The sequence below is a fragment of the Streptopelia decaocto genome (genome assembly GCF_964273445.1).
Source record: "Streptopelia decaocto genome assembly, chromosome: 3".
Classification (NCBI taxonomy): Eukaryota; Metazoa; Chordata; class Aves; order Columbiformes; family Columbidae; genus Streptopelia; species Streptopelia decaocto.
In genome coordinates, this window is record NC_138656.1 from 26,860,909 (window position 1) to 26,886,806 (window position 25,898).

The 25,898-nt window shown below is 36.3% G+C and overlaps 1 protein-coding gene across 1 annotated transcript in view; it reads left to right on the top strand.

Annotated features, from left to right (window-relative positions):
• The window catches only part of MTA3 (metastasis associated 1 family member 3), a gene marked incomplete at its 3' end in the record, with an annotated part of 128,224 nt that overhangs the window by 22,888 nt on the left and 79,438 nt on the right, over positions 1-25,898 (top strand). Inside the window, exons 4-6 of the mRNA XM_082047911.1 lie at positions 320-446; positions 13,037-13,100; positions 14,298-14,415. Coding sequence (XP_081904037.1) covers positions 320-446; positions 13,037-13,100; positions 14,298-14,415 — 309 coding nt within the window. The remainder of the gene's footprint in view (positions 1-319; positions 447-13,036; positions 13,101-14,297; positions 14,416-25,898) is intronic.

The window sequence follows — 25,898 nt, forward strand, 5'->3', positions numbered from 1 at the left end:
AGGGGGAAAAAAAAAATAGATGAAAGAAGATGAAAAAGAGGAATGAGTAATGTTCTCAGGATTGTTCTTACAGCCATGTGAAAGACGTTGGCGCATAGTACAGTAGGAGAGGAGCATAATCTTTTAGAGAGTTTCAGTAGAAGGTATACAATTCAAAATACTTAATATTCTGTTGAGTTACGTAAACTGTAGTCTTGTTAAACTCCTCTTTTTGAAATACAAAGGGAGGTTGCTAAGGGTGGGGGGGATGTCAAGTGAAATGGCTGCAATGATGTTATGCAACAGAGTTAATTTCGACCTACGCTCTGCTTCTCTGCAGAAGAAGTTGAAGAAGAGTCTGAAACTACAATTGAGGTTGATTTGACGGATAAACAGAAACATCAGTTGAAGCACAGAGAGCTCTTCCTTTCTCGCCAGTATGAGTCCCTTCCAGCAACGCATATCAGGTAAGAAGTAGTATATAATTTATATGTGTATTCTGTTGGGGTGGGTTGCCTGCCAGTAGCCCACCTGCTTGAACATTTCAGCCTTTATCTTGCAAAAGAGGTGATTGATCACAGCTGAGTTGTGCCAAGTTGTCTCATGAACTCCTGTGAAACTGCCTTAAGTTTTTCCCCTGTTACTTCGTGTCGGAGCCTTGGAAGAGACAAGAGTCTGAGAGCTCTGACTCGCCAATTAGAGCATCACTTGATAATGTAGCATAAAGTCAGTCTGTCCCTACTTTGGAAGAGTTGTTTTATTAATTCTTCTGCTGGCTGGAGGAACTTTGACCATTTTGTCTGCCCAGGGAAACCACAGGTGGGTTTGGAAAGGAGGCAGTGACTCAGTGGTCAGATCTGCAACTTAGGGCTGTATGCATTTAAAAATAAAATTACTCCAACTTTAGTAAATTTGAAGAAGTCATTATTGACTTTGACTAAGTGTTGCAAAAGCATTTCAAGTATTGTTTTAAATTGCCCTAATGCTAATGTAGGAAGAAGCTTGCTAAAGCTTAAAAAGGGTTTGTTGGTTTCTTTCTGTAAATGATGCAAGGACTCATGTCATCTCCTATTTAAGCAAATTCTTTCTGGGTGGAGGGAGGTGTGGATGATGTATCTAGAAATGGAAAAGAAAGAGCACAGTGACAGTAGGGCGTGTAGTAAGTGTAAAACAAGGGCTTTTATATTGCATTCTGAAGGAATTTTGTTTTCTCATTACAGCCAGCTCCTCTCAGTCATTTCAGATCACAAATGACTTGAAGCTACCAAAAAGCCAAAGTGTATATGCTTCAATAGGAGAAACACTTTGTGTCTGTGTATTTTTCTCTCTCATTGGCAAATGCGTGGCTTATCTTTCTCACTCCCAACATACAACCTGGAAGCTGGACATTTTTGTATTAATTTTCTGTGCTTGATTCAGCTACTTGTTCTCTGACTTTGAGAAAGTAATTTAACTGTCAAACCTCTGCTTCTCCAACTATAGCATAGAGATAATAATCCTGAGCAGTTTCTTTTACTTACTTTGACATTTAGATGTCGAAATAAGGTGTTCTCTTCTTAGAGAGAAGATTACATGGAAGTATTGTAAATGTCTTCTCACCTCACAACTCAGGGAGCAAATACAATAGAGGTTCTCCAGTACACACTTCACAAAGAAGCCAGAAAAACACGTGAATTTGTAGTTCATGCAGCACTGTACAGCAGGCAAATGCAGAGTGATGACTTGCATCTTCTTTTCAGAACAGAGAAATGCTGTAGGGCTGTGCTGTCACTTGTTACTAGGGCCTCTACCAGACGAATTCTGGAACAAGCTGTGTGTGGTCTAGTGACATTTTAACAATCATAACTCTATTTTAACAAGACAGAAAATACACTGCAAAGTATTCTTTATTTAGCTTTTTAACTTATTATTGTTCAAATTCTGTGATTCTCAGTAGTTTTCTAACTGTTATTAATTAGCTTGTCCTGTAAAAGGGGATAGAAATGTTGTGAAGGTGGCAGTCTTCCAACTTTCTCCCATCAGTACTACGGAATATCCAAGAGTGTAGATTCCATAGCCTCTCTGGGTGTTTGTTTCACTGTTTGACCACCATAATGGTGAATTTTTTTTTTCCTGTCATCTAACTGGGGTTTCCCTTGTTGAAACTTACCGTTTACTGCCTCCTGGCCTATTGCTGTGCTTCTCTGAAAGAAGCCCAGCTCCATTGTATTTATACATGTTTCCATTAAGTAATGGAAGACAGCAGTAGGATATCTCTCTGTAGTTGTCACACCTTAAGAGTAAACAAATCCAATTTAGTATTGTCTGCAGATTTGCTGAGTGTGTATACAGTTGACTTGTTCAGGTTGTTAATAAAGATGTTGGCTCCGGTATCAGCACATAGGGGATGCCCTCAGTAACCAACTGGACTTTGCACCACTCACTACAACCTTTTTAGCCTGGTGGTCCAGCTATTTTTTTTTTTTTTTTCCAACCTATTATGTACTTACCTAGTCCATATGTTACCAGTCTGGTTAAAGGACACTATGGGACACTGTTCAGATTTAGGTAAAGTCAGGGTAGATAACATTCACTGCTGTCACTGGTCTACCAAACCATTCATCTCCATATAGAAAGCCAGCAGATAGGCATGCAATGAAAGTCTGAGCAGCTTCATTCTGTGGACCTTTGCTCTTACCACCTGCAGCTTTAGTCCCTAGATAGAAGCAATTGGATTTACAGGAGAAAATAAATGGTACAATGGAATAGAGTGGAAAGTGGAGATGAGTTCTCTCAAGAGTGAGAATACAAAAGCAAAGTCCCTTTGGAAGGAAGAAGAGAAAGCTAAAGGTGATTTTACGAGAAGGGAGGAGGCTGAACCATCTATAGTTGGTTTTGGCAGCTACAGATCTTTTACTGGCATCTTCAGACAAGAAAAGAAACTGAGTTTCCTTGCCTTTCTGCTTGTAAGTTAAGGGAATAAAATAATCTTACCTTTTGTGGTATGTTTTTATGTAATTTTTAGTCATGTATTGCTTTTGTCTTATTTTCTTAACTTTACTCCTTTTGTGTTTTTTAAACATAAAATTACAGCCCACTTCCTGCCTGAAAAAACCCTATGACTGAGATTACTTTTATTCTAATTCACAACTACAAATAGCATAATGTCTCATGTATACACCTGGTGCCACTATTTTATAGTTTAGAGGCCTTGAAGATGTTTTAGCAGTTTAGATTTGTTTGATGTGCAAGTCTAATTCTGAAGCTCTTTGTTCTGTGTTGTTGAGTTTCAGATAATTCTGATGTAATTTGTTGGCTTTTGAATTACTGAAATATGGTTTCATTCCTTATTCTCATACTTCTTATTTTGCTTTATACATTACATGTAACTCTCTTGAGCTATAATTTGTTTTATTATAAATATTGGGGGTTTTTTAGATTTCATTCTCTTTCCCCTTTATATTAGGTGTCGCTATGCCATTTTAGTAGCTTCAGGAAATAGTTTAAGTTTTGGCACCAAAAAAGCTGCTAGATTTAGGAAAGAATTAGAAGCAGGTAGCGTAGTAGTAATTAAACATGTCAGCAGTGCCCTGTGGGTGCAGTGTTCCTGCAGTGCGATGTGTTTGAGAAGGTGGAATTGCCCAGCATCATTCTGGAGAGCTGGCTTGTGGTACAGTACAAGCTGAGCTGGGTCTCCAAGACAAGACTTTTGTTACCTTGGTGCCTACTTGTCAAGTTACAAGTGAATCAGTTGCCTCCCCTGTCTGCTCAAATGTGTAAGGGTCGTAGCACCCCTCCAGTGGATTATCTCCTGCCTTCCTAATCCTTGGATGACACAGATGCAGTTTTGCTGGGCACTGTGATCCCCAAATTTCCCTGTAACAACCAGATGCCTTGAACACTGTCCTGTGTTAACGTCCTGCGATAAGCATGCCTGGAATTCATGCACATGGCTCTTGTAAGCAGTGCCAGTCCCCAAGAGGGGCTGAGCTGAAGTGCCGTGTACTTTAATTGGGTTTTCAGAGACTTGAATGTTACCAAATAGAGCATTTTGGAAAGGCATGAGAACGCACAGGGGAAAAAAAAAAAGGTCAAAAGTTGTCTTAAAGGTGGATTTGTTTACCAGTGTTGTAAAATTTACCATAAAACTTACCACATGGTAAAATGGGTCCCTTCCATAAAAATCTACAAATGGTTATCTTGTTGGAGAGATGCTCTGGGTTATCTTACTCGGGCTTGAAATTTATTTTTCATTCTTAAGCTCCCAAAAGTTCATAGGTGATAAACATATTTAGATTGCTGTAAAAGATTGCATTAACTTCTAAGATAATTCATAATTACTCTTAAATTTAATACTTCATGAGAGTTGTGTAGAAGAATTTTTTTATCCATCAGGGTTCATCTTGCCATTTCATTATCTTTGCTTAGTTCTTGTTTGCTAATAACAGCGTTTCAGTCTTGGGGTTGTGGTTTTTGTGTTGGATTACTATTATATTTTTAAGTGTTTGGAAAGCATACGTAATCCAGGCATTCTCTCATGTTGTAATAAAAGCAGGTTTGAATCTTTCGGGCTGCTCTATACTGCAATAAAACCACTCCTTAAAAAAAAAAAAAAAAGCTGAAACTCACTTATGCAAAGTAAAAAGAGGCTTGTATACAGACTGTTTGAGTAAATTCAAAACAACTTGAGAAGGGAGGAGGGTTTGAAAGAGTGGTGGCCAATTGTGACGGTAAAGAGAATTTTAAGTATATATATTTGATTGCTGTTATGTTGGTGATTTAGTTGGTTGATACAGTTGTGTGAGTTTCTGTTAAGGTTAAAGAATAAAGTACTACTTTGTCAAAATTCTTTCTTAGTTGCAGCAGGGTGACAAATATTTATCTTGAGTAAATAAAGTGAAATTCGCTAAATTACTTCTCTTCAACAATCTTTCTGGTGAGTTAGAGTTTAAATACAAGTTTTTAAGGATCCATTCCCACACAGAAAGGACTTAATGAGCCTTTTAAAGATTAGGATTGCATATGATCATTTTATTAAAAGCTGATTAATGTGATTGAGGAGAAGGTAAATATTTTTGCCAAATACCTGCACTCGTGTGACATTAAAGAACTCCCAAGTAGTCTGAATGTGAGAAGAGTGATTTCATTTTTATTAAAAAGCTTGGAGTCTCTGCATACTTTTACATGTAAGCATACAAAAATGTGTACTTAAACTTCTAAAGTATCGAAGCTGTAAGAATTTTTGTCTCTCTCAGTTCTGAAATTGTACCCTGTATTAGTTTAAAACATTTTTTACTCTTCCCCCCTCCCATCTTCTGACATCATTCTGATCACTAAGGCAGTCCAGAACACTATTTTTTTTTTAGTGTTTGGTTGTTTGGGTTTTTTTGTGTGTGTTTGTCTGGTTGTGTGTGGTTTTTTGTTTTGCTTTGTTTGTTGGTGTTTGTTTGTTCTTTAAATTATCCCCTAGCTCCTGGGCAAACTGAAGTAACTTTGGTTGGTCCCACTTTGTAGATATATTGGAAAAAATAGCATAAGGATATGCAGTTTATAAAAAATATGTAGTGCTTACGAACTGCCTGTAAGATTGTGATGTTTTTAAGATGCATAATAAATGGCTCAGTTTTATCATACAGCTTTCTTCATGCTGTGCTTACTCCTCCATGATCTCATTGGGACTCACTAATATTGCTACTTCAAATAACTAAGGTGTAGAGAGAGAGAGAGAGAGAGATAGATAGATAGATGGATGTATTTTTTTCCCCCTAAATGTGGGATTCCTTTATTTAAAACACATTAAATGATCTGGCAGGTCATTTTCTAGAAGAAATGTGACTTTTTAAGGCATGGGCCCTTAGGATTTAGTGGTATTACATCAGGATATGGAGTTTTTGTCATTCTTGGCAAACGAGAAGTTTCTGGCATATGGGGATGTGTGTGTATGTATATGAGATACAAATTCTAGCTAGCTTCTAAAAGCTTACTGTGGGCCTTATAAACCTGATTTGTTTCCTGGCATAAATCAGGCTGGGTAAGGAGTGAATCTGCTTTGCATAGGCCTGTGCTTACAGATGATTTGGATCATTAAGAAAGGAATGCTTCCTTTCTGGATTGAGTTTATATAGAGCAAAGGGACTTTCAAAGCATGTCTTTTTTCTTTCTCCCAGTAGAATTCAGAGAATTCTTACAGGACTTAAGATCAAAATTCAGTCTAGGCCAGCATCTTGTTTTCAGATTTGGTCAATAGACAGTACTAGTAACTGTATAAGAAAAACTGTATTTATCAGTAGAAGTACAGAGAGATGTACATTGCTTTTGAGCTGGGCAACCTTGTAATGTCACACTGAAAAATCGGTCCTAAGCAGCCTCCTGTGTTTTTGTTCAATACATGTGCATTGTTGCTGCTGTGCTAAAAGCTAACTTTTTTTTTTTTTTTACTTTTTAGCATGAATTAATCCCCAGAGGAAAAATATCCATGACTTGAATTTCTTACAATGGATTATAGCAAATATATATACAGTTATGCTTATTTTGAGATATCAAAACATGTAGTTTTACTGTGCCCAGACCAAGAAAACATTTAACTCTCTCCATGGCACTCAGTGGAGTTTTCTTTCTACTCAGTTTTCTTGCAGACCCTCTTCAGCTACAGAACACAAGAATTAGTCAGTAATATAGACTGAAACAGTATTAGTGCAAATCCATATTTAAGTGATAATGTGTTAAAGCTTGGTTCAAATGTGTGTATGTTCATTGATCCGTACATTTACCTCTTAACATTTTCTACCACGATTAAGGTAAGATCTTCTGATAGAGTCGTTAAATGCTTTGGCTCTTCAGCTAAACATAGTAGTTCAAACATATTGTGACTTAGAGAACAGTGGTGAGAACTCTATAAAAGTTGGAACCTTAAGACTATGCAAAAATATTTGAACGTTATCTACAACCTGCTTTTAAATCCATGTCAGTAGTGTGTGATTGCTCCGAGAGATTGCCTTTAAATCTTACCCATTTGGAGCTCTCAAAATCAGCACTGCAGCTCTAATTAAGATTAAAACTCTGAATTTTTTGACTGAAAGCCACATGCAGCATAAAAAGCCTGGGCCACCCATATGATCTGTGCATATGTTACGTGCCAGGCATGTACTGGTTCATTTATATGCACATAAATCAGTTTGCTGTGCATTCTGTTTTTAATTTTATTTGATCAAGAGTGTGTTAATCAGGTAGTGTCCATTTTATTGATCTATCTTTTGTCCATAGATACACAGTCTAGTACTGTTTGGGAGGTTGGTATTGTTTTGTTGGAGGCACAGATCCCTGTAGTATTCACCTATCAAGTGTTTTTTGTTTGTGTTTTTTTCTTCTCCCTCATGTTCGAGATGGCTCTGTAAATGAGCAGAGCCAATCTCAAGACAATGAAGTATGAATCAATACAATGCAGATCTTTCTTCTGTCAATTATAGATATTGATTGAATATTTTAAAAGTCAGGCTTCAGTTAGGGGTTTGCTGCAGACTTAAATCTCTATTTTGATGCTTTTATTTTCTTGTTTTTAGTCTTGCACAATAGTTTGCTTCCAAGTTGTAAATATCTTTGCAATCTGGAGAACTTGGAAGTTGCTCTAAAGACTTTGATATGTGTCTGTCGGCATCATTCTGTGCCCCTTAAACTGTGCTTAAAAGTAAATTGCACAGAAGTACTCTTAGTATTGGTTTCCCATAACTGGGGAATCAATTTCACGTAATTAGCAGAAGCTCTTTGGGCTCCACAGTGTGGGGTTTGGTGATCATCATTGCAATTTAGGCTGCTTGTAAGGGATCAAGACTTGGCTCAAAGTGGTTGTTTGATTGGAAATCTTCAAAACACTTTCCCTTTTAAGTCAGTTCAGGAAAAACGTTTTTTATTTAAGGTAGCTCTTTCTTCCTCTACTCAATATCTGCACCTTTTTTTCCCTCCTTTTCTCTTTATGCCAAATGCTGGAAAGATTAGTGTTGAGTTCTGCTCCTGCATAAAACCTTTCTAACCCTCTCTATTATGCACCTTCTTTTTAGTTTAATCTCTGGTTGTCCTTGAGTAACAACATATGCTAAAATAAAATCAGATTTTCCTCACAAGCGTGATATTTCCTAGTATTATCTCCTGTTAATTTATTCTCAGACTCTCTAGCTAGTGACTCACACTTCTGTGTTCCAGCTCTCTACTGAGAGACCAGCATTTCTTGATGTAGATAAGTAAGAGACAGTTGATGTATCTGTACAGAATTACCCAATATCATTCTGTCGTATTCAGGAGGGCAATGAATAATTGTTAATAGCAGAATTTCAAAGTATGTGGGGCCATGCCTGCATATATTCTTTTATTTCTTTAGCCTGTATCTGAATGACCAATGCATATCAAGTTGCGTTGACTTGGTGAGAACCCAGAGCAGTGAGTTCTGAGAGTTCTGCTCTCACTGCATCAACCTCACGCAGGCTGCATCCACTTTACAATAGGAGATGTACATGGCACAGTACCAGACCCACGAGGTTGCCTTTTCCACTCCTGTGGTTCCTCCTGGTTAACAGGCGCTAAGCGTTTTGTTTCTTATGTAATTTCTTTCTGCAATTTTTTGCATACCTCTTGTCCTAAGAAATACTTTCTAAAATCACATTTGCATTTTGGGGGCTGTCTTACTCATCTGGTGAAAACGTGAAGAAATAGCCTTAAAGAATAGCAGAATAGCAATTGTAGAGCTGGTTTAAAAGTAGGGGCTGTGCTAAAACAAACAAGGACTTTAAAAGATCAAAACAGTTAACGGTTAATTTTGAATCGTTTTGGTAGTTTTAAGAGATCAGTGTTCGAATCAGCGTTTTGAATGTTGGTAAAGATTTGAAACTGTATTTTTGATAAAGAGAAAATTTATCAAAGGACAATTACCCAGACAGTGCAAGAGAGAAGTCTGTTTGTTTGCTTGTTTGTTTTTCCCCCACCTGCCACCCCAGATATGCATTAAATATATTTTCTGGAGAACTTGGTGTTCTGTTGTAGCATGTTTAACCAGGCTATATTGCAATCTCTTAATAACATTGTCTCGTGTAGTAGTCTTGGTACCACTTTTTTCGCGCAGCTTAAATTTTTGAGCTGGTTACCATCATCTTGTGGCTTCGTTGGAATAAGTTAGTAAGAGAAATCTCCTTGTACTTATCTGTTCTAAATTTTGATTATTGTCATGGTCTTATCTGAATTGTACCCACACGTGTTTTTTATTCCTCCACTGACATCTCCTGTAGACTGTTAATTTTCATTAGCTCCTTATTGAACTGTCCAAGACATTCTAATCTGTGAGTGTGCCACAAAGCTACCATTTATTTTCTGATTTTCTTTTTAGCTTCCTTTCTTTTGTTCCACAGTAAAAAAAAAAGGGGGGGGGGGGCAAAAAGTGGGGTTTTTTTGAAGTAGTAGTATAGAGTATTTTTGTGGAAAGTGTTGTTTGAGTCTTACTTCTGTATTGTAGCAACAAGACTTCACTGTAGTATGGAAGTAGATTGTAGGGGTGGAGAAATAAGTTGTTAGGTGTCCCTTAGCTGAGGAGTGTAAATTATCAGGAATTGTCAACCTGCTGGTGGAGTCACCTCAAAGACATAAAAAAATTTACAAGTAGACAAGAGCTTTTAATGAATGGGAGCAAAGGAAGATGTGAAAACAGCTTTCACATGGTTAATGCTTTAAAGAAGGAAAAAAGATATGAGTTGTAGCTCTGGTTCCTGGGACAGGGGAAGCAATTGAATCCCGAGTGGTTTATATGAGAGAAGCTGGTAGTACCATGAGCATATATATAGGCAAGCTTTCTTGTCTCCTTTTACTGCAATACCTCTAAATTACTTTTTATTGCTGGCTGATGTAGTGCTATAACAAGTTTTGTTGGTATTGTTGTCACCTCAATGAAAGAACTTTTTATTTGTGACGGTTTTAAATAAAAAGTACATCTAGGAGCAGAAAGGATTCTGAAGGGATAATTTTGTCTCATCAGAATTAAATCGTAAGTGAAGGGATTATAACTAACTTTTTTTGGTTGTGGTTATTTGTACTTTGCTGAGGTATCTGCAATGTATTATATACATACAGGATAAATTTTGCCTAATTCTATAGGAAGTAAAAACAATTTTTCTGAATATTTTTAATTTGAAAAAAAAAAAGGTCAAAACCAGATACGTAATTTTAACATCATTGAGCCCTTCCGATGCTATTTACTAGTAATTCACTGTGTTGATATCGGTTAAGAATGCTGCTTGGTGGAGGAATATAGCTTAAATCAGACTTGTATAAGCGGAAGAAGGTTTCATATCTGAATATTTCCCCTTCCCCCCCTCCCCAACTTTATAAAAGCCGGGTCATTATTTTTGATTTTTAGCTTGGTTTGCTTATTTTTTGTGACATATTTCAGGTAGGAAGATCCACCAATAGAACAATGGAAATATGGCATTATACTTTACGAGTCTAAATAATACTCAAAGCTTCCAGAAATCCTAGTGTTTTTGCAAGGAGAACATAACTTTATTTTGGTGTGTAACTGATCTTACAAGCTGGTGCATGTTCTCTTTTACTTGTCTCTGTAGGTAGCTAGCTCACCCTTTTTCTCCTCTTAGATTAATCATATTTTTTCTCGTTTCTCATGTTCTTGTTATTTGATATAGCTCCATCTATCCCAATTATCTGAAATTATTTAAAAACATAAATGAGTGAAGTTCCAGAACACTCTGAGAAGGAGAAAATTATGTTCAAATCTGAAGAAGCACTGGGTTTTCAGATACATTCCTCAGAACTCCAGGTTTTATTGTAATGTGGTTTAAACCACATCAACTTTCTCTCCAGGACATTTTGAATATTAGTATTGGAAGAAAGGGTGAGGAGTGCAGTGGTGGTTGGAGAATATTTAGGGACATACCACTGCAAAACTGTATTCACTTAAGTTATTTCCTAGGCATCCATGACTGAGAGATGCCAGAGACAGTGTAACCCAGTAGATCCTTTACAATAGGCTGAGAGGATTTTCCTCTGTTGGGGAAAAAAGAGGAGCTGTCTAAATGGTAGGATTTTATGTGTTTGGTAAAGAGTCTAAATAATTTGTAGTAAGTATTTGAGGTTTCTAGATTATAGAAACTGGTAACTGTAATACAGATAACTTTTTCTAATTTTGACTCTATGTAATTTACCTGTTGTCAAATGCCTTCCCCCCCCATTTTAGCAGGGCATCTACTATTCTGTGCCTAGTATTGTTTTTTTCGGAGACTATAGTCCATGCATGTGAGATATATATGCATATAAAATGTTACCTATGTGTATGACCACCCATTAGATGGTTAAAATGCTGTACAAAGAAGTATGGCATCGAATAAGCATTTACTCACTTAGAAAACTAGTGCTGGGGGGATTCATCTTAATGAAATTGATTACATTACCAGCAGTAAGGTATAAAATCAGTCAATAAAATACTCTTGCAGTTGCGATGACAGTGAAGTAATGCCTCTGCAATAATTTGAGTTAATTAAGGGTAGACTGTAATGGAGAAGAGAGCACACTAGGAGTATATGGAACAGAAGCAAACTGGAAAGGTAAATTGCTGTTTAGCCTGTAACGCTAAAAAAAAATCCATTCAAATAAAGTTGACAAACTGACTTAATGATACAAAGTACAATTAATTTTTAGAAGTGAATGTTCTGGAATTATCAAGGCCAAAAGCTTCAGAAAACTTTCAAAGACATGTTGGCTGTAGGGAAGGCTTCCTAGTTCTCTGCTGAAGGAGTCATGCCTGCTGTTTTTATTGTGTTCAGCTTTCTCACCCTCATTTTCCCACTATTTCTCTGTGTTGGTGTGGTTGTTCGTGAAAATCACTGCAGATTTAATGAGTAGTTTAATCCCATTTCCTATGATGTGCAGTGATGATGAACAAGACATTAGCTGAGTACCTTTGCTTAATGATCAGCCGTTAACAATTGGCATTTAATCCTTTGTGTTGAGTTTAACAGCATTGATATGTAGGATGCTTTTTTCAGTAACATCTTTGCGTTATCTTAAAATCAAGGAGGTCTCTGTAAACAATTATCTTTTCTGTATTTGTTTGCTGTTGTGTTCTATGAGAGAAGGGTGATTTGAACAGGGATCCTGTAGCCATAAGGCCACTGGAACCTCTTGGTAACTGCTGACTAAATTGATATAACCTGAATTAAACTTAGGTGCATGAAATACAAGGTGATGTATTTAAGGGGCAATAAATATATATTATAAAATGGTAGTTCAGTTGAAAAGGATAGCTTAAAAATGCCAGCTGCTAGCAAGATGATTCAGCACACTTAACATTTTTCATCCACATCTATATGTGTTTCTTTAAAATACCATGTGTTAAAATAGTTCTGCAGATTATTTGCAGAAAAGTCAGAGGAATTTGAGGCCAAAGGAGTGTTGGGGGAAAAGGGGATGGGAGAGAAAGGGTTGGGGCAGAGCGGTCAAGCTCCCATCGCATTATCTCCGTGTGTTGTACATGGGCAGATCTCTACCGCTGCTGGAGAATGGGATGCTTTCTGCTGACCGTGGACATTGTAGCGTGGCCATAGAAGAAATAAATACAATTCCATGATTGATTATTATAAATAATTTCATTCAAAAAGATAAAGTACTTCTACAGGCCATTGGTAAAACCTTACACTGTTTGTAGTTTGGATTATTTGTTTTCAAATTAGGCACTGAGCTTACTGGAAGCAAGTCACTTGGAGGTGATGTTTCATTCACTCAGGCCTTCTTATTAATTGTATGTGTATTTATGGTGTGCCATAATATCTCTTAGTCCTTCATTGCTTCACTGTTTCTGAAACTGCTTCACAGTTTTGCAGAATTCTCATGTATTTGAGTGCTTGGGTCAGTACAGTCGTTCATTTTGTGCTGTAATGTTAATTTTGTAGCTTAAAATATGGCAAAGTACATTTCATTAGATTTTTAATGTAAAAGTTTATGTCTAGATCGTTTTCTTGCAAATAACTTTTTGATTTAAAAAAGATTAGAACTTTATATGAAGTAACAGTTCTCCCTTATGTTTGTGTAGGGGAAAATGCAGCGTTGCACTCCTGAATGAGACAGAATCTGTGCTATCATATCTGGAGAAAGAGGTAATGTGTGACTTCTACTTGGCTAAATAGCAAGATGAGTTTATGTTTTCTTACAACTTTATTTTTAATAAATGGACAAGCAATGCTTTGAAAATATTTTCTTAAATGCTAAGTTAGAAAAGCTATTGTTACAAACACAGATTTTAAAAGTAGTATTGAATAAAAACTTAATTGCTCTTAAATAATGGTTTTGTTATGAATATGATTATATTTGGAAAATAATTAATTTGAAGTAATTCATATGATATCTTAGACAAATATACAGGCTTTTTTTCTGTAGCAGGTATTTAAGAGGGAATTCACATGGCTGCTTTTTTTCCCTTATTGTTCTCCTTTTTTTAATTTTTTATTTTTATTTTATTTTATTTTTCCCTAGAGGTGTTGTAGAAAAAAAGAATCTTCTGTTATCAGTGGACAGGGGGAGGAAGAGAGACTCCTGTAGAGGGCAACTTAGCGTAGGAGTTTAATTTAAGGGCTCTGAATTACTGTATTGAAAGTGTCTCCTCACCTTTAATTTCCTGTTGAAGGAACTTAGGTGTTTAGCCCTACCAGAGGGGAAGAAAATTCCTCAGTAATTTGGAAGATAATTGCATTGCAATATACCTTTCAAAATAAACGTATTTTTCTTTTGAATGTCTTAATATAACATCAGGCAGACAGTGTGTTTTAGCTGAAATTAGCGTGTCTTTATTTTTTTCAATTTCTACACCCAACCCACTGATAATTGATAAAAATGTTTCTGAAAACAAGACTTGCTCTGTACAGGTGACTGTACCAGAGAATGCCAGCACTATTTTTGTGTAAGCCCTTTTCAGACACTGATAGTGTTTTATACTTTTTGAGACTAATTTATGATGCAATATCTGTATGGTAGAGATATTTAGGAGAGGAAATGTGTTAAGTTCAGAAAGCAGTTAACATCAATGCTTTTCAAATCAATTATATACTTTTGTGTATGAATCTTTTTACTATTGCTCTGTTCTGAAATAACTCCTAGTAATGAGAGAAGCTTCAGTTAGCCATTTAAAATTACTCACGAAACATCTGCATTATTTAAGGATTAATGTACCAAACCTGTGCCTTGTAAAAGTGTGCAAAGGGGGGTTACTTTAGTTATTTCTAAATGGAAGATGATACAGACTTATGAACCTAATTTTAAAAATCGTTATGCCGTTGCAAATGTGTGTTCTTTTTTAGGATTCTTTTTTTTATTCATTGGTGTATGATCCATCACTGAAAACGCTTTTAGCAGACAAGGGAGAAATCAGAGTGGGCCCTAGATACCAAGCAGATGTGCCAGATATGCTTGTGGAAGGTAAATATGTGATCTTTGATTAGTCCAAAAAAAAATCCTCATCTTGCATTATTATTTATGGCTGACTTTCTGAACTAAATTAATCAGCATAGAGACAGAGAAAGTAAAATAATAGGTCTTAGGAAATTGACTGATACCAGTAGATATTATGAGGAAAAAAAGGATACCTGAGTAGCTGTTAAAAGACATTGTCTGTTTCAAGTTTGTGCATAACACAGTTTAGACATTCAGTGTTTGTTTAACACTCATGGAAAGATGTTGAGGACAAACCTATTTTGTAGAATAATAACACTGTAACAAAATAATTGAAAAATGTATTCTTTCTCTTTTCCCTTTTAAAACAGACTCTGCATAGAGATTGTGTGTCTCTGTGTCTTATTTTAAAATACTGCCTTCTGTCAAAGCACTTGTCTGTTTTGTAGCAGGACTGAAACAAGTGTTTCAAGCCTTTGCATATCTTTAAAATCACTGATATTTTAAAATTTTATTATTTATAATGTGGCACAACTACCTGTGCCTTAATCTTTTGTTACATAGAAACTTTATTATTTTAAATAAAATTTCAAGTACAGTATTTATTTAGTGTTTGAATGTTATTTAAGAGGCATGAGAAGCTGTGTCTTATGTTTGCAATTATATTTACTTAGTAAATTTTAAAATGAGCTGGTTTTGTCAGTGAAATGTGCACTCTACATTGAGTGCTAACAAAAGTTGCCTGAATCATATCTAGACATACTGTTTTCAAGAATCTTGGTGTTTATTCCTTATGAAGAAAAGATTATGTGACAGAGATGTCACTCACACTAAGTCAAAGGGATTCTGAATGCCACAGAGATGTATTTTTGTAACATTAAATGGTATGTTTTCCATTCATCATGGTCTCTTTTTTTTCTGCTATACCTTTTCTTTCATACAAAACAAGCAGTATTTCTACAAAGCTTATTTAATAAACTGTATAAAACAAGAATGATTAGATTTTTGGAAATGGCAGATTATTTTACAGTGGATGACATTTAGTAGCTCACCTCCATTATTATTCTGACTTTTATTCACCAGAAATAAACTATAGGAAGTCTTTTCCAGATGTGTTTATAAGGTGTACAGCTTGTTTCAGAACAAGTTTATGACTAGAATATGATACACTGCCAACCTTGCTGTCATGGGGAAACAAATAACTATGTAGACATTCATAAGCTCAAGAGGAAAGCTTCCCAGAGGACTAAGAGAAAATGACTCTCTCAATGTGCATATCAAGTAGCCAGGAAGTATTGATGTGCTTCTGAAGGAGCTGATTGAATTGTTGGGTTTTCCGGGCGAGCTGGGTTTTTCTGCCAGGCAGGAAGTCTTTTCCAACCGAATTCTGCTACTTAAATTACTTGAGAGTGCCTAATTATGGAATAGTGAATACTACATAGAAAGTAAATGTTTTTTTCCCATGGAAATTTTACTTATTTAATTTTGTTCTACCGTTAAATTCCATATTTATTAAAAGTTAAATTACCAAGTTCTTCTGCAGCTTAGCTTTCTGAGTTAAATCCCTGAGTGGATGATTTTTCCCTTACGTCCTGAAGACAGGATCTTATTGTGTGTTTACTGTCTTGTTTTTCTCACTCCCCAGTAATCCCCGAAGTGCAATAAATGATGCAGTCTTCTTGTTGACTTTAGTAGGCAGTAATAGTCCATCAGTTATTAAGGTTCAGAAACACCAAGTTGCCCACAAAACAGAGATCTGGTGGTATACAGAGAACTTCTTCAGCAATTTAGTTGGATTAATCTGCACTTATTTCCAGAGACTGGTAGAAAAAAAGAATTTGGTTTTGGGAGGATAAAAATATCTGAATTATTATGGTTTTGACTGATTTTTATCTAAAGGTTTCCGTAGCCTTCTGACCTTCAAGAAAAATAAAAAGATGATTAAGTTGTTCCTCTTTATATAAGCTGATGGCCTCAAAGTTAATCCAGTCACTGTCAAGCCTTCCCATTCATTAAAACAAATCTAAACAGTGTTTAAAATTAATAAACTAAAATAAGTATATTTGGAAAATATGGGATTGTGTGGTGATTCCTGCGTCGTGGAATAAATTTTTCAGCCTGTAGTCTTAAAAGTGGCTAATGATCTGTGTGTCCAAATTACTGTGCCATAATGCATGACTATGACTTAAGCCTAGAGCAATCACCTTAAATTAAAAGAAAGAATTTAGACAACTTTGAGTCAGTTAGACATCACTTGAGGAAAATTAGGTTTTATGTCATCTGATAATAGTATTATATAATCAAATAGAAAGCATTGCTAACTATTCACTTTTAGGACAAATTTTTGACACCAATATTAATGTAAAGGAAGTATACCTTTTTGAAAGTTGTTGGTAGGCATATTTTATGTTTCCAGAAAATCCCCAAACTTTTTTTTTTTTTTAAAAAGCTTTAAAAAAAAATGGATATTCACACACCATCGGTTACTTTATTTTAAACGTTACTGGCATATAAATCCAATTCAAATGACTGAAAACATGCCAGTTCAGATTAGATTTCAGAAGACCAGTCACAAAATGGCTAAAAAATGAAAAAGTTCTTTGAACTATGAAAGTCCTTCCACATTTTCTATGAAGATTAAATTATTTTGATGTAAACACACTGACATATTCTAGTAGATGAAAAATTCAAATAGCTTGCATTTTCTATATAGTGTGATAATTTATGTTCTGTCTGAATAGACTACTGTGTGGTTTGGGGTTTATTTTAGTGTTTGGAGAACTGCAAGCATTTTTTTGGTGGGAATAGGTGTTTGTGTTTGGTGGGTTTTTTTGGATTTTCTTGTTTTTTCCTTGCACGGATTTAATTTTTTTTCCTTGAATAAAACATACTCTAAAATCCGGTGCTTAGGTCAAACTTTGGGTAATACAGTGTACTTCCTTCACCCCTTATTGCCCCATGGGTAAATTGGATAACTCTATATTCCTCTTCAATTTTTGAAATTAAAAGAATGTTTTCTTTCTAAAAGACTAAAAGTTTTACTAAAATCAAGAGACTTGATGATTCTGAGGGTCTCTCCCATCCAAAATGATTCTATGATGCTTCTATTGTAGATCGACTCTTTTCCACTTTGAGATACAGTGAATCATAAATACTTTACACTGAGTAAACAAATATAGACAAAGTTTATATCTGGTTGAAAATGCCTGAGCTTTGTTTATCTATGCTGCTTTTGTTTATAGTGGTTTAACTAAATCGCTTGGATTACACAGTTAGTGAAGATGGTAACTTGGAAAAAAGACCAGACTAGATTCCTTTCAGCAGCCTCTTAGGACATTTGATGTGAGCATCTTTGGCAGTAAAACTCTGATCCAGGTTGTCAGATCCAAATGATACTATGGTTGTGTTAAACCCTTTCTTCTCCCCTCAGTGCCAAGTGCTCCTGTCTTTCTAGACTGTAGTTCAAAGATTTTGAGAATCTTTTTAGTTGCTCTTATTACACTGGAGAACAGAAGATTATATTCTACAACATTGCCTTAACTTCTGTCTAGTATGATGCCAAATAAGGTAGTTTTTTCTGCTTCTAACAACATGTTCTCCAGTGCCTTATTCTGTGAACATAGCAGTTGTTTATTTTCAAGTTTGTTGCCAGTGTAGGGTAACATACTGCTCCTCTACACAAAGCAAGAATAAAAAGGTTTATCTCGGAGAACCAAAGCATGTATTTGGACAAAGAGTGTCTGGTTTCAGGCGTCCTTACTCTACAGTCCAGGAGCAAGGTACCTGCTTCCTCTGCATGTGGGGTACAGAAGCCGCTGTCTGCTTCATCCATGTACTGTATTTGATCAGCAACTTATATGTGACTAGTAACTTAAAAAAAAAAAGAAAAAAAAAAACAAACAACCAAAAAAAACCCCAAACAAAGCAAAACTCCTCAAACAAATAACAAAAACCCCAGATACAGTTTTGCTTTGGGCAAGTTATTATTGTAATAGTTATTTGCTTAAAAGGCATACTTTTATAAATTGTTCTGAAGATCAGATTTCTATAGTGTTTAACTAATAGATTTAATTTAGTCCTGTTTTGTGTACAGGGGAGTGTAAGTATGAGGAAGGTCAGGGAAATTGCTCTGAAGCAAATAAATTTAGATACTTGGTAGACTTTTATGGAATGTTGATCCTTCCTTATCCCACAACTTGAGCTATTTAAAGCCAAATGTTTCTAAATTCTGGAATTTCAACCAGTATTTCTCACTGATGCAGTGACAAGTTGTGTTACATGGTTGGCTGGAAAACAGAGAATGAGGAGAGAAAAGTACCATTGTGGTGTTAGGAATGTAGAAGAATAATGAAGTAGAATAATACTTAAGAATGAGAGTAACTGGGATTTTTTTTTTTTTTTTTTTCCTCTACAGGGTTTCTTGTAATGCATTAAAAAAATTGTTTCTCTCATAGGCCTGCACTAGCCTTTCTGCCTCATACCTAGTAATGGACATATAATTGTATTTGTCACAGAGTAGAATGCAGGACTGCTAAGCTAAACAAATACAGTCAAAGTGTTTTTAAAGGTAGGTCAGCCAAGTGTCCAAAATAACCTCAGTGACCAAATCAGTAATTTCTTAAGTAATGGCTTACTTTTTATTTATTCATAGGATTGTGAATCAGGTGGAAAGACTGGGACAGAGGCAACAAAGGTCAATAATTGTTCCGCTGTCTGTTAAAGCTTCTGAAGCGAAGGGTATTTTCTAAATAAACCTAATAAAGAACTTCATCATTACTGTGTTCTGGTTGTGATATGTAAGTCTGGTGAAACTATTTGGAGTAATTCTTTGACTGAAAAAAAAACCACACAACCACACAAAAAATACTAAATTGTATTTTCAAGAAAACTAATAAAATTTAGAATAACACTCTCCTGTGATAGTAAAGGAAATTAGAGAATAAGTGGAATTTGTTTAAATCCATTTTCTGATGTCAGAGTTGCTTTGTCAACCAATAATGTATGTACGTTTTGTGTACCAGGATTTGGCAGAAGAGTGCTTTGTTGGGCAGTGTAAAACGTTTCCACATTGAAATTGGCATTTTCAAGAAAACTTAGCCCACCAGTGTAAGAATGATCATGTTGAATCAGACCATCAGCTATTTATCCATGTAGGTCTCTTGTGGTTTCCTATTTTTCTTAAAACTTATTTAAAGCCGATGAGGAATCCAGCTTCCTTATCTCTGGTCTCTTTGGAGAACTTCAGTAAGTATGTGAGGTGTCATTTTTTTTCATAAAAGGTGTGCGGGCCTATCTGCAGTGTGTCTTTGTTGCAATTTCTGCTAATTTGGTTAGTATAGCTGTGAGCCTTGACAGTGCTTAGTTGTCCACATTATCCCTTTAGCCCAAATACCCTCCTTCACAGCTCAGGTAACACAGATGGATTTGCATTCACATGTCAGTATTAGTAGCTATTGCATCCTTGGCTTCCTTGAGAGGATGTTTGACCGAACTCCAGTAACTCGTTAATGTTAATTTTTGTACATTTGTTCTGTACCCTGTCCTACAGATGCTTCATTATGAGGTAGATCTTTAAGTGTCTCATGAATCATGTGAACCTCTTCAGTTTTGTTCAGTAATCACAAACACAGAGAATTAATTTGATTTCTCTGGTGAAGTTAACTTTAATTTCTCTTATTCACTCCCTTTTCAAACAGGTCATCTTGCCAAGGTCTTAGACCCTTAGGTAGTTCATAGACCTTTTGAGTCTCTTGATTATCTGAGAAAACTTCAGTCACATCTAGATACTGCATCTAGGTCTATGTCCTCCAATATGGGGAAAGATACTAATAAACTGAAGTAAGTTCAGTGGAGGCCATCACACTTTTGGGGCTAGAGCACTTGCCGTGCAAGGACAAGCTGAGGGAATTGAGTTTGTTCAACCTGGAGAAGAGGTGACTTCAAGTAGGGGACCAACAGCAGCCTCCCAGTGACTGGGGGGAGGTTGTTGAGAAGACAGAATGGTTCTTGACAGTCGTGTGTAGTGGGAAGATGAAATGAAAGCCATCCAGCTAGAAATCAGATGTTCAGAATGGCCATGAGCAGATATTTTTTTTTTTTTGTTTTTTCCCCTTTGAGGATGACCAGGTGGTGGAGCAGTACCCAGGGAGGTTGTGTCATCTCTGTCCTTAGAGGTTTTTGAGACCAAAGCTCTGGTCTGACCTCACAGCTGAGCCCCACTTTGAGAAGGAGGTTGGGCTGGAAACCTCCTGAGATCCCTCCCATCTTGAACTGATCCTGCTGTGGTGCTCCAGCTTAACAAGCTACTGACAAAATTCAGTCCACAGTCCTCTGCTTTTATCCTGGGGAAGTGCTTCTTTATCTGTAGGGATGTAGTTGGGACTGGAAGTTTACCTCTCATTAAACAAGCATGTGAGTGGACAGTCATTTAATCAAAACACCTATGCTTCAAAGGTGAGCTTAGGCCACATCTTTTTCTGTGCTTACATAAAATCATTTTGCATTAAGAGAAGCTGCAAGAGAAATCTCAAACTGCTACTTAGTCACCTTCCCTCCAGTGATGATGCTGGGTAGTAGGTAAGTTCCTTGCCTGTATTCAGTTGTTGCTATTAGCATGCTCAGTTTCAGATGACTTTTCCATAAAGGCTTGAGACAATATGTTGAGCTTTTAGCAAATCTCAGTCTAAAAATAAAAGGAACACCTGAAGATTAGGAAGTGCAAACACTAATGTTAAGCTAACAGTATTAATACCTACCAAAAAGTCTTCAGTATCATTAGATTATAATACTTCAATAGAAGAAAAAGTATATAATGTATGCATAGTATGATGCAGTTAACAGAGCAACTACTAAGCTTTACAAATGTCGTTTCTCTGTTGTAGAAAACATGGGGTAATTTCCGAGATTTGGCACAAAACCACCAGCTAGAAAGAAGTTTGTAGAGGGGTTTAACTATGAACTTTCTCTACCTGTCTTTAGTTCAGATGGTTGAAGGGTGTCTTTGGGCACACAAGGATTCTCAATGTGTATTATACCTGGGTACTATCACAGTGGCAGCTGATCGCAGCTATCAGTGTGCACATGCTTACCTGAACAGTGGAAAGTGCCTGGTAAGAATGTTTTACTGCTAATTAATTGCCCGTGTGTAGCAGCAGCTTCTGTCAGCTCATCGGGTTCTGCTCGTGGTGCTTGCTGTAAGGACGCTGAGTGCTGAGCAGGTCACCTGGAGCTCGACATTGCTGGGCAAAAGGGGCATGTCAGGGCGGGAAATGTGCTTATGGATGCATGAAGGGTTAGGATGATTGGCAGATGGTGTGAAATGAGATTTTAGTCTCTGTGCACAGGTATATGGTAACAGATGAGCATCAAGAGGTTGACAGGTGTGGTGCAGAATGATTAGGTTGAAAGGTTTATTTAGAGAACTGGCTGCTGTTACCAAGTATCACACAGAATCACAGAATGTCAGGGATTGGAAGGGACCTTGAAAGATCATCCAGTCCAATCCCCCTGCCAGAGCAGGAACACCCAAATGAGGTTACACAGAAATGTGTCGAGATGGGTTTTGAATGTCTCCAGAGTAGGAGACTCCACAACCTCCCTGGGCAGCCTGTTCCAGTGTCTGTCACCCTCCCTGAGAAGAAGTTCCTTCTCGTATTTAAGTGGAACCTCCTGTGTTCCAGGTTGTATCCATTGCCCCTTGTCCTATCATTGGTTCTCACCGAGAAGAGCCTGGCTCCATCCTTCTGACACTCACCCTTTACATATTTATATTTATATTTATACATATTTATTCCCCTCAGTCTCCTCCAAGTGAAGGAGACCCAGACTGCTGGTCCTGATTGAGTACTGCCACCAGCAATGGCAAACTGTTTGCAAATCCCTGTTTTAATTAGCCTGGAGGACTGATCTTAATTAGAGTCACTGTTAGGGTGATACCTGTGTACTGCTGCATGGAATTTTTCTCATGCTAATGGTCCCATCCCAGCTGCAGTCTTGTTCCTAGCCCAGTGCTGGTTATTCTTCTTTCTAGGTTTAAAAGAAGACTGCTGTGTTCTGCTCCATAAAGAAATAAAGAATTCCCCAAGAATCTGACAGTTAGGTACTCTCTGGCTGTTTAAAGCAGTACAAAGAGTTTGGAGTTGGCAAGGAAGAGAACTACCCCCTAACTAAGACACAGAGAGGAAGAGGAATTAGTGTCTCTGAAATGAAGGAAGAAGTAGCGTGTAGGAAAGACATTCTGTTCAAAGCTTTTTTTTTTTTTTAGTAGTAAATAAAATTATAAATTATATTCAAAGTATCTGTATAAAAGCCCAGAGTCCCTCTTGCACATCTGAAAACAAACAGAAAGCACTTAAAAGCAGCACTTGCTGTGCAGTTGGTTCAATTTCTTGAAGGCAGGACATTTTAGGAGTTCAAGTAGCTTAGTGCTTAATAAGAAGAAGGGGAGCAGTTGGCGAAATTTAATTTTCAGTGATGTTCAGAGAACTTGTATCCAAGACTTCCAAAACTTTTCTCCATTTTGAAAAAGAACTAAATGATTCCTCTAGAGGTATTTCCTAATGTCTTCTCTGTTGTTTTGCTTCTTACTGCAATTCAGCTGTAAAAATACATTGTTTTTAACAGACCAGACACATCAGATAGAAACTATTAAACTCAGGAGTTCAAACCTGTTTATGAATATTGCAATTCCAGAATTTTAAATTTAAAAATTAGTACAACTAAAGATATAAATAATCCAACCAGTGAGTAGATGAGGTTTTTCTAACATGGGGAAACTACAGGATGCTTAGACTTAGTGTATTGTATTTTCTGCTTCTTTAACTGCTTCCCATATACACTAAAGTTTTGTTTTCATTTAATGAATGAAAAATACATTTTAGAATAGTGGAACCCAGCTGTGATCTCATGGGGAGGGATCTGTTCTGTTATTTCATAGTATATAATACTCCCATTTATTGGAAGAACTACTGCATTTGAAAATCACCCTCACTTGCCAGCGATGCTGTTTGAGTGGCAATTTGGGTTGTTCTGCTGGGGGATTGTTGGTCTTTTTTTCCCCCCGTATCTGCCGCAAATCATAACAGCAGGTCTGCATTTCTCAAGTTTGCTGTATACTGGAAGAGAAATCAGCTGGAGTTTTGGTCTCCATAACAAGAGTTTTGTGTTTTCTTGATGTCTTTAGCTTCTTGAGGAGACTGATGCATCTGTTCTCATTCTTACGTTTGTTATGAACCTCTTATTTTTCAACAACTTGAAGGAAAAGGTTAAAGTAGCCGTCTTCTCTTTTGCCTTCTGGTTGCAGAGCAACACAAATGGTTTGTGCTGTGTTGTTGGTGTGGAAGGTTGTGTATAATAGTTGTTGGAAAAAAAATTTCTTTGCTAATAATAACTGTGGAGCCTTGGCTGAGATTGTTCAAATACTAAATGAGTTCTGTCTGGTAGTCAGTCTTAGGAAGGATACAGTTATTTATTGTGTACCGTGTATGTGCTTATATCCCAAATAATGTATTGCATTGGGTGCTCAAATTGCCTTTCAAGCAGTGACATCTTAGGGTTTAATTGGCTTTGCTTTTTTTTTTTTTCTACCTCAGTAACTTTGCCTAAATGGACTTATTGTAAGTTCACATTTTTGTTTCCTTTGCTGTTTTACTGTAAGTCTGATTTGCTTTTATGTTAGTTCTATAGAAGATGTAAAATACCAGATGAAGATGAAATGTGTTTTTACACTTGAATAAGTCAAATACATTTAATCGTAAAGAAAAAGTTATTCTCTAAATTATAAATTTCATTTAAATTTATGCGAATGAACAGCCTATTTATCTTCAGAATTGTATAGTCAAGGGGAATTTGCACATTCGTAACATTAGGTTTATGTAAAAAAAAATGCAGGACTAGAGATTTCATTTTAATTTAGTGGGCTTTTTAAAAAGAATTCAATGCCATTACATTATGGTATCTCTCTTTCCAAAATAAGTATTTCAAATATTGTTAATATTCATATGTGTTATAGTATTGTTATTTATTTATACACAGAATCATTTTCACTATGCTTTCCTGAAAACTTCATTTACCTCACATATTGTTATTTTAGGAATTCAGAAAATCTGTTGCAATCTTTCTGTATTCAGATTGGAATACGTCCTAGACCATTGCACAGTGTCTACCAACCAAAAGAATAATGTAAAATGGGGACAAGGGGCAGGGAATCCTGGTGCAAGTCAACTTGTACAGGTTCATTCACAGATATGAAAGGGAGTACAAGAAACTAATTCTAAAATAAAGGTGGATTTCAGGTATCTGTTCATCAGTTGAATATTTGTTCTCACCTTTGAACTGTAGGTGACCTTGTAGTTTTATGCAATGTATTAATTTAGGTCATTGCCTTTAGTTTTGCTATAAAAAGCTAAAATGAAAGGGCTCACTTTTTATTTGATTTCTGTAACAGTGGGGATTATTCCTAATGTGATTTAACATAAAGACTATAAAGTGAGGAATGGTCTGTTCTTAGGACATGATGTCTCCATATTCTATGATCTGTGGAAGCTCCTTTCTTCATACTGTTCTGCAGGGTTTTAAGAAAGATGTAAACTAATTTCTTCCTTTCGTCCACCACTGGACGTGCCTGCAACTCAGCTGTTCTTGATGCAGCATTGAGGAGAAGTTGGTCATTACTGTGTGGTTACAGTTTAGTTTATTCTGAGCCCAACTGTAATTCTTCCTGTTTATTTCTAGGAATTTAGAACATGATTAATTAAAGCTCTTTTGAGTGGTTCGTGAGGTCTTGTCTTTTGGTCATCAGTGGCTGATTTATTAGCACTGCAAAGCTGATGAGCACTGAGAGAGCCCTAAGGTCATTGGAGCTGGAGACGGTTTTAATTCCAAAGGGATTTTTTAAGTGAAGAATAACTGAATTTTTTTTATAGACTAGAGCTCTAGAGGATAGGAGGTGATTGGACTATGCATATTTTATTACTTTAGAAAATGCTCAGTAGCAGTTTAAATTGCTGTAGACAAGTAATGGGATTGTATCACCTGATATCTTTCATTTGTAGTCTTTACGTGGAGTCTGTATAGGCTGCTTTTCTTTTCTGGTCTTCACACATGCATTATGGTCATAAATTGAGTTTTACCATAAGATTTGTGTAAATATACAACTAGTTATCTGAATGACTAATTGAAATATTAAATATACATGTCGGGTAAGCTAAGGGTGGGAGGATCAGGTCATTCTGCAGTTGAATGGTAAACAGATAATTTTCCTTTTGCCTACAATTCTAAAATAATCTAAGCTTTCTCATGTTGCTTTAATCAGAGCAGTTATTTGCACATAATTCAGTTTGATTTTTTGCAGAGTTGAGTGTAAGTTTTTGAACTTTTTTTTTCTGGATAATTTTTTATTATCGGTACTGACAAATCATAAAAAAATAAAAAAAATAAGTAATAAGCATTCAGTGTCTGCAGAGCTTTTATAGTGGGAAGGGTTGTAATTTCTGTTAAGACCGATGGTCAGC